Source organism: Helicoverpa armigera, chromosome 13, assembly GCF_030705265.1.
Source record: "Helicoverpa armigera isolate CAAS_96S chromosome 13, ASM3070526v1, whole genome shotgun sequence".
Taxonomy (NCBI): domain Eukaryota; kingdom Metazoa; phylum Arthropoda; class Insecta; order Lepidoptera; family Noctuidae; genus Helicoverpa; species Helicoverpa armigera.
Genome location: NC_087132.1, coordinates 12,478,600 through 12,488,470, shown reverse-complemented (window position 1 = coordinate 12,488,470; position 9,871 = coordinate 12,478,600). Strand labels below are relative to the sequence as shown.

The 9,871-nt window shown below is 42.6% G+C and overlaps 1 protein-coding gene across 4 annotated transcripts in view; it reads left to right on the top strand.

Moving 5' to 3' along the window:
* The first annotated feature begins 46 nt into the window (after positions 1-46).
* LOC110379816 (serine/arginine repetitive matrix protein 3) overlaps positions 47-9,871 on the top strand; it is a 45,662-nt gene continuing 35,837 nt past the window's right edge. The window contains exons 1-2 of one of the 4 annotated variants that reach the window (XM_064037652.1): positions 47-813; positions 935-986. In XM_064037652.1, the coding sequence (XP_063893722.1) occupies positions 748-813; positions 935-986 (118 nt within the window). In that variant the 5' untranslated portion in view covers positions 47-747. Of the gene's footprint in view, positions 814-934; positions 987-6,981; positions 7,231-9,871 lie in introns of those variants that run through there. The other 3 variants (XM_049840743.2, XM_064037655.1, XM_064037653.1) reach the window with 3 other exon arrangements.

Sequence of the window (9,871 nt, the reverse complement as noted above, 5' to 3'; positions counted from 1 at the left end):
AGATGCCGAACTATGTCTTAAAAACAAGCTTGTCGAATTATAAATATTAGTAGAGTCAATATTTTGCCGGTGCCAGTATGTGATGGAATGTCCACAGTGTGCTAACATGCGCAACTTTTTTATCAGCGATTTATTATCAGAGCAGTATTATATAACTGTCAGTGTGTATGTGCTGCGTCTCGCTCTCACGCGGGCGGCGAGCGCTAAGCGACGAGTGTGCGAGCGAGATGCAGCATGTTGCATTAAATTTCGATCCTATTCTGTAATGTTTTGTCCAATCGCGTCCGATCTCTGCGTGTTCCGGTTCTTTGTCATCAATGGGTTGCCGGGCGAGTCCATTTGTAGTGCCACTCGAAAATGTTTTACGCTATATTTAACAGAGATTTTGAGCTATGAAACGATTAGTTATCCGTGCGATGGTTGTATCTATCGTTTCGATCGTGAATTTCGTTCCGGGGCGCAGTATTTAGCGCAATCGCTCTTAGGCCCTTTCGGTATTAATGAGTCGTGCCCACTTCAGCTGACTGCGTCGTACGCAAGGCTACTCTAACTAAACTAGTAGTAGTCCGGCGTTCGAAGGAGACGGTCGGGTGCGGACGCGTGCGAGTGATATGCGGATATGTTATTGAGTTTTAAAATGTTTTTGGAACGTTTCCCATAGGCGCTCGGACGTACCGGTCGCGATCGCGTATAGTGCGGCCCGACCGCGCGGACTGAGTGCGGACGGCGGCCCCACGACGCTCAATAATGCTCAAATTCCTGACTCACAAGCTGCGAACGCATTCGTTGAATGAGGAGAGCGTTTCCGAGAAGGTGGGTGTCGGCGCCGGCCCCGGCCGCTGCGAAGGTCACTCCGCCACCAGAAAATGGCCGCCGGCGAACAAAGGAGCGGAACCGCTCCTCCGGCTCCACACTGAGCGCCTCTCTGTTGCAGGTGGAGGAGCGCGACTCCGGCACCGAGTCGGACGACGACGCCGCCCCGCCCGGTGAGTACAGCACCGGCACGAGCACACACTACACTCCACGATAATTGAAAATCGATTTTGCAATCCGTCACACGACGACCAATCTGAATTTGATAACGTTCAGGTGATAATGTCATGGAATAAAAACAACATACGATGTAGGTGTTACCTTGTGTGTATGTTAATCGCTAGTATTATTAGAATCTTATTAGCATACTGACCCACCCAGGTGCGGTACGTACTGTTTATTTTCTTTTGAGTTTACCTGAAACGCCGGAATCGCGGATGATTAACAACCAGTTATCAGTTCACCCTTTTGCTTTGTCACCGCACCGAGCGAACAGTATTCATTCCGCGCCCGGCTGTTCCGTGTGATAAAGGCCCATTTCTTTGTTAATGTCTGATATGACCTTGACAGGCGACCTTGAACTTTTATCGACGTTATCCGACGTAAATTGAAATATTACCGAAGCTATCTATTAAGAGGTAGTTCGCTAATATTGAAGCCATTACAATCTTCCTTTTATGATTGAGTTTTCATCTCACGTAGCAATGTTGTCTATTCAATACTATAGGTGATGGGTGCTGAATGTTAACAATCGCTCATAAGTAATGTCTAATTTTCATGAACGTTTAAATGAGGTGTTTTCATTTGAGATCACAATGCGATAGGCCTATAGCAGCACAAAGCAGAATGACTGGAAGCTCCTAAACTATCTGAAAATGTACCCTGCCCTGGGTAGTTTCCTCTTCCGTATGAACTAGGGTCTTTATATTTTGATTTGTTAGATTGAAAATTTAACCGCTTTCATGTGGTTTGGTTCTGAGCATATTGCAGAACGATTAATAGGTGTGGTTGTCCTCAAAATCTCAAACAATAGGGAAGCTTCTGAGAGCTGTTTGTGGAAGGTGAGGCTCCACAAAGGACGATTGAGCTTTTACTACATAGGTATGTATCCTATTCCGGAATGAGAAATACTGGCATTGGATCAGCCTGCATTTAGGTTCAGCACTAAGCTACTGACCTAATGTTTGAAAGTACAATGGCCTCTTCCACAATGCTCAAACTTCCAAATTATAAAAGTAATGACTTCTTATTTCTATTTGAATTTGATATAGTAGTCTCCTCATTCTATTCCTTCCTCTTCTGGAAAGCAGGCATGGGCAAATATCTTGAAATAATTTTAACTAATCAATATCTGATTCTAAAAACAAACTCATGATTGACTTATAAAATTCTACGTTGATGACATGTTGATTGTTTCACTTCGTATTTCTCCATTGTCTTTAGGCCTATTCCTGTCCAAAGGCCGCTACGTTGAGTTGAGTTTAGGCCTATCGCAGGGAAGTATTTGCCTCTTTCTAAGCTCGCTTCTACTTGGATGACCTGTCCTCAGCTCCAGTTTGACTATTCCGTAAAACTGTCCAATTGAGCAGTTTTATAATCTACTTTATCTAATAACATATTCTTATGAATGCTTCGTTTATAACTGAGTGATCGCTAGTGATTATGAATTATAAATAAATAAAGCAATTCAAACAAGGAAATATGGATTGGTAGCATGATAATTATTTGTGTCCGGAGTGTAAAGCATAATATTTTTGTGGGGTTGCACAGATATTGTGTTTACAGGCCACACGACGATATTGTTCATATTATTTGTAGTTTGACAGTTGTTACAATATCGGCGTGGTCACCAGGCCTTGCAACGCTTTTTTGTGCTCTGTCCTCATTGTATTGGGGTCTTCTCTCTGTTGTTGATGATTGTCTGTCTGGTTTATTCAGTGGTTCCTAAAGCAATAGAAAGGTATCCCAATCTCTTAAATAAACTTTAGCTTATTCGTTCCTCAGTCCTAAATTTTTATGTTTCGAATATATCGATAAAATTGCAGACGGAAATTCTTCAGGATTCTAAATCGAAATAATAATGTTGTATCTACGTTACGTTTGGGCACATTACGCTGGCAGTAGGCGGTCGACATTCCTATATGGGTGCTTGTCAAAATTGTGATAACTTGACACGCGGTGATTGATGCTGGTATTATTGTACGTACGGGTAGGATCACGTGTCGTGCTCGTCTGCTCGCAGATGTTACGGAGCTCGTCATAATTAAACGCGGCGAGCCAAAGTCTGAAGTTATTAAATACATTGGTGATTATCGCCGGTTAGCGAGCTGACCGCGGATTCGAAGATAACGTTTGCTCTGTGACGTTTTGTCTCCAATACAAACAACACCTGCTAGTTTAGGGTGTGTTCAATAAATGGTTTGGTCAATAAACATTATATTTCTAGAATCACACGTAGTATTATGTAATGTTTGTGTTTCATAGCTTCGCCTATTTCGTCCTTCCTCTAAACGCAATCATTATAATTATCAAAAAAATTGGCTTCTAGATTAACAACAAACTATCTCCTCGCTATTACTGAGATTGACATTGTAGGATTTATTGATAGTCCTTGTCTAAAATTGTATAGGTAATTTGTATTTACACGGACAATGGAAAATAAAAAATGTAGCCTGTCCTGATAGCTCGCTGGAACTCGTTTTTATGCAATTTCTTAATGGTTGCAATGGTCATGCAATGCGGTAATTATACGAATGTTTGAAATAAAATTAATTCCTGTCACTTGCTGACGCTCTTTTTATTATTATGTATTATGTTCAGCTAGTTTTATTGTACAAGCTATCTGGATGCCTACATCCGTTTCCACATTAAATGTAAACATGCGGGCTGACAATGATTACATTTCATTACATCTACGATATCTTAGCCGTGTTATAGTATTATTTACATTCATTACCTTATCAACTCTCGCCTAGGCTTCATTCAGGATCTTGTTACGTTAGCGACGATGCTTACTGCTCGGCTCGTCTGTCATGTGCGCACACCGCGACTACTCATAATATACTTTGTTATTCTAATTGTTGAATATCATTTTATTAAGTTCAACTGTGTTGTGATATAGAAGCCGCGCTTAGCTCCGTAGTTCGTACTGTAGGGTTCCGAGCAGTAACATCAGCAGTACCCGCGTGTCCCCAATTATCCCGTCAGCAGTGAAGGCGATATGTATTTACCGCGAGGCCGGCACGCAGTCTGCGACTCCTCGCCGTCACTCAATAGCTCTGTGCCGAATACCCAGTCTTCTATAAGCCTGCGTGCATCCTCACATTGGGAACATGTGTGACCAATTTTTGGGCCACTGTCATGATATGAATGTATAATTATTCGTGGGTCCTTGCCCACCCCGTTGACCGGGGACACTCTTGTTTCCTGCTGAGATTTGTAATTAGATGAAGACAAGTTATTGACTACTTATACCTATTAAGCTACTCTTAAACACCAGGATATTGCTATAACATAGCACTATAATCTAGGTGTCATTGGCTATGCTATGTTTTAGCTACATTGTGCGAAGTAGACATTCTGGTGGTTGTGTGCACCGGCACAGTTGCAGAAGGCACGCAACACAACTAATAACATAATTAGATTTGAGCACGCTGCACACGTGCGAATGTGCTGCTATCTACAAGGGTTATGAAATTTTTCCACGCCGCCGATAAGCCGAGGGCTCCAAGTGCTGTGTCAATAGTGTTCGCGTGATAACGCACTACTTTGGGCTGGTCAAGTGCCCTAATATGTACTTTCAATAGGTGAGGACCGTTACTCTGATAATAGGTTACTAATTTAATTATGTCCACTTGTTTAACTGGTTTATCAGTAAATATTGGGAAGATCCAGATAGCTTTTAATAGAACATTGTTACTAGAATGATACTCACCTAATATTTAGGTACCAAAAAAGCGTTCCACGATTTTCATGTTGGAATTGTTTTCGACATAAGACCTTGACCTCATCAACAAATTCCCTGGAATTTTCTGAAGCCAGTTTCCTGAAGCCAAGTTTCTCTAATTTGTCCAAACCAGTATGTTTACTTAAGGTAGAATTCCGTGGATAGCGGCTACGACAGCCGCGCGCGGCTTACGACAGTCGTCGGCCGCGCGCGACAATAGTCAACATATGAAAATGTATGGCGCCGCTGCCGAGGCCAGCGACAGCGCGCGCGGCCGACGAATTTCGTGAGCGCGCGCCGTATGCATCTCAACATGGTGTAGCGCTTAATAACATCTATAGAATTTTAGTAAAACCAGAATTGAATTGTTTTTTATTTAGTCGGCAAAACTACCTTTTGTTTTCATTACAATACAAATGCTTTTGAATCAGTATTTGGTAGTATCCTTCATCATTTCTACTTTTTAAAGATAGGGTAGATTGGTAATCTATTTTCATAATACAGCCACAGCAACACGTCATCCTCTTCTTCTTCAAGGATATCAATTAGCACTTCGACTAGAGGGAACGGACGAACAAAATCGACTAATTTCAAGACAATGCCGCGCGCGGCTTACGAAATTCGTCGGCCGCGCGCGACTGTCGCTGGCCTCGGCAGCGGCGCCATACATTTTCATATGTTGACTATTGTCGCGCGCGGCCGACGACTGTCGTAGGCCGCGCGCGGCTGCGTCAGCCGCTACCCACGGAATTCTACCTTTAGGATCTTGAATCTTCGATAGTCATCAGACTGTGTAGTTGTGGCAAGAACATGATAAACTTTCCTAGTAGGTAGTCTAGTAGCCCATCGCTCCGTCACGTGTATACCAGTTCACACTGCTGGCTGTGCGCACAGCGGTCAACAGATAAAGGTGTTAGCTCTCAGGATTAGCGCCGAGCTACACAATTACTCGTAGGTACTCCTTTATAAATACTATGACTCCTTGTATTGCCATAGTATGTACCTATAGTATACGATAGTGAAGTGCCTGTAGCTACCGCCTATCAGGAATCAGAAATCAAAATAGAACTGGTACAATGTTTGGTATTATCACCACCAGCCTCTCGCGTGTAACTTAAAAACTTTCTCATTCATAAGTATAGTTGACCTTAAACCCTTAGGTGTTGTTCGCGAGCTGATTGATTGTGATAGTCTATCAGTGCACATCAGCACTGTGATAGTGATAACACAACACGCCTTGCCAGAGCCTTATCGATACTTGATCTTGAACGATGTAAGGTCAAATGTTTCAGGCGCGATTTATGACACTGTTGACGCTTGTTTAACCGAATTGCTCATGTCTTCCAGTTATATTGCATACGGACTTGTTCTTCTATTATATTAATCTCTATTGGATTTTGAATCTCTGTCCAGTTTGATCAATCGATGTGCACATCTAGTCGGTTCAGTGTCACGTCTCCCATTAATACACGCTTCATTTTTTACTATGCGTTTTACTCAGTTCTCACCTTGGTAAACTCTTCAAGTATCTAAAAAAACTACATGTATCGTAAAAGTTAGTACTACACCCAGGTATTACAGGTCTCAGACGATTAGATCTAGGTCTTACTTTTTCTAACCGGTTTAGTCTAGGTAAAGCCAGTTACGGCACTTAAAAACCAGTTGGTTGTACTGTTTTGCACCTAAATCTAGTACATGTTGGAGTCTGGGAACATGGCGAATGATTCCTACACTAGATTTTGAATCGTTCTCCATTGAAGGCTTTGTAACCGGTGATCACAGAGCATCTTTAAAAACTAAATTTTCGTCGGAGGTGGCTTTCGGTGAGGGCAGTGTGTCGAAACCGAACAGTGATCCAGTTACAAAGATAACATATCTATCATGTTGCTATGCTGCCAGCTTTAGCCCTTATTCGGGGTTATCAAGTCAATGTACTTGTAACTATTGTCAGTATCTTGTTTTGGAGTTGTTGTGCACTTCAATACGCTGTTATGTTAATCAGTCTAACCTGTGATAGGTGATAAACACTTTTTGTAATTATGAGTGTCACATTCATTTATTTTGTTAACCTTATTAACGCTGACATCTCGTCTGGTAGTCTATTGACTGCCTCGGTTGCCAAGAAACTGCAGAATATTTAGGGAAGTATGTTTGATGTTAAGTCCAGGTAGTTAAAAGCAAAACGTTGTGCATGGCTAACAAGTGTTATCGAGTGAGTGTGTTATGTTTTGATATTAATTCGCTATCGGGCGGCGATAACCCTGCACATCGGGTGTGTGCGGAGCGCGGCCTGCGCTAGAACATTCAGTAGCCGGCGTGTCGCGCGCGCTGCTCCGCGCTCTGTGCTATGCTCTGCAGCTGTGCAGTGTCCCCGTGCTGCCGCAGATACCTCACGCTGGATATGGGTGAGATGCGCTCTCTTCTGTTTCCTACGGAATCGTTTCATTCACTTTTTAAATGATTAGGGAAATGTAAGTAAGAGATACAGTAGCTTTGTTCCCACTTGTGGTGTGGCCAGTTGTGGATATATTATGAGGAGTAGTTTCCAGTTCAGGTTTGACTATAATCACTTCGGGGTCAGATGTGCTGACAATCAAAGTTCACAGCAAACACTTCATATCCCTAGCCGATGTGTCTCTTTGTGTATCAAAACAATATAAACTCGGTGTAACCTTGTAGATAATCCCTCGTGCACACTCCGATATCCCGCGAAACAAAGTAAAAACAGTCCCACAAAAACACAAGATTTACTACCATCTACAAATCACATTCGGCGAAATGCTCGTCGATCATGTCGGGACAAAAAGCGGAGTCGTGGGCCGAAGCTAGCGAGGAACAATCGTGGGATCATACCCGGCGAGTGTGCCTTCCCCCCCCCATCCTCCCTCCCGCAGCCGCGCCCGCACCCCGCGCCGCCCGCACTACACGTCACGGTATGACAGTAAATAAATACTACGTCTACGTCAAGCATGCGATTAGCGAATTAAATACACGATATCTATTGTTATGTTGTTGTTACTAAAATATAGTCATGTTTATTTTTATATAATTGTTTAGGCATATGATACTTATCATAATGCCGGAAAGAATGACTGTCAGCCCACGCAGTGTCGCTTTGATTTGTCCGTGCTATTAGGGATGGTTATTCAATGGCTAGCCTCTGTCGGTAACCTGCAGGATATGCGCCGACAGCGCAGTATTCAGCTCTCTCACAACCTCTGCCGTCTGCAGCAAATGTTACCCTTACTAAAGGTTCCCACACTTTTGCAAGCATAGTGCGACTGTTCTACTATACTAAACCTCTTACATAAAAATGATGGTCTTTATTTGTATAGCAGCATTTGATGCTCAAGGAAATACGTATTTAGATCTGTTGGAAGTAAATACAGCTCTTTCATTCTAATCAGCTCATTCAAATCTATATCTACTCCTAAACCTCTAGAAATTGTAATTTACTTCAAGGTGTTTAGCAGAAATGTCTTGGACTGAATTATTCATTGGTTCTTTATACTTTCTGACTCGAGTTCTGGAGGAACACCTCGCATTCAGAAAAAAAAATACCTAGAGATGTTTTCACGAAATTCAAGTTTTAAGAATAAGTAAGTATGTCCACGATAAGAAGTTCCGTAGATTTGATCAGCATACGAGTAGATACGTCCGCAGAGTGCAAAAAGCACGAGTAGTGAGTGTCGGTAATAATATTGAAACATGTCCTTGACAGTTATCAGGGTGTGTTGTGTCGTGTTTGTTCAGGTGAATGCGCGCGCGCAGCCGCGTACGCCGCGCTTGGCTAGCCTCTATGTTGTCTTAAAGTATGTGACATCATGCTTGTAAATAGCCTCATTATTAGACGTGCATGGCAGCGTATATTGTGGCGGGGTACCTCTAGGTTATTTGGCTGGTCGTATATTACAATAGTACCTACTAGGTATCGAGCTTCGCTTGCCCCGCTTTTGTTCTGATCACAACTTTTGTAAATTCTTGCGCCACAAAAGTGTCTAAATTAGAGACTCTTAATTTTGTCTGAGAAGCTAATGCAAACATTCGTTTGTCTAACATTTGATTTCAACGATGCAAAACTTATACTAGTATTGTATTTGTAATGGTAAAGTCTTATCTAAATAAGTACGTAATATCATTTGAATGCCAGATTCGTTGAATCTGAAACCTTATTGCAATGAGTCGCGGTGCGCGGTGTGTGCGCCGTGCGTCGTTAATATTATGAATAAAACATATCTCCAAAAGTGGATAAATTAATTGGTAGCTATTTCTCCGAAGCTCTGCCTCACGAGGAGATGGCTACCGGATGCGAAACCAACAGGGTTGACACTGACGCAGCACGAGGTAAATAATCTTTTGTAAAAGATCTCGTGCTGTCCACCTTTACCTTCGTGCGACCATATTCCTGGACAATATTTTGTTTGCTCATTTCTCAGTACCTACATGCCTATAACCTCCATCAATCGATATTTATGTAGACCTCAATAGCCATTACATACCCGCAAATTCTTTTTATGAGTCTCATTGCTGTTCTTCGAAGCAGCGCCATGTGTCAGTCGAGTAAGCCTTAGCTCCTGTTTCTCCTATTACTTCTGCTCATGGACTGTTTCAGCTACTATACAATACAGGAGCTTTTCTGTTATAATGAAATCACTTCGATGGTAGCCCTGTTACTGGTGAATCGTGTTTCTCCCCATCAATTGACAATTGCGCAGTGAATGGGCCCCCTGCGCTCGCGCATGCCCAACAAGGCGCGCGCCGCTTGTGCTGTACATAGTGCGTGTACTGCAGCAGGGCAAAAACCACGCGCCGTCGTACCCGTCGGCGTCGCATGCGCACCTAACTGTACCCGCTCCGACCTGACAACTGACTGGAGCCGTCACTTGCTGGGATCTAACAAGATGATATCTTGTCTCCTCACATTTTGGCGAAAACTTCCATTGCGCCTAAATTAGAGTAATTTCGTTTTACATGTTCTGTTCATACTAGCCTGTCTTCATCAAACCAATGCTGCTTCAATCCATTTATGTAAATTACTCTCAGATATATGATTAGCCAAATTGCTTGGTAAATTCATCAAACGCGCTATTAGCGCAGGTAATTTGCCGAATG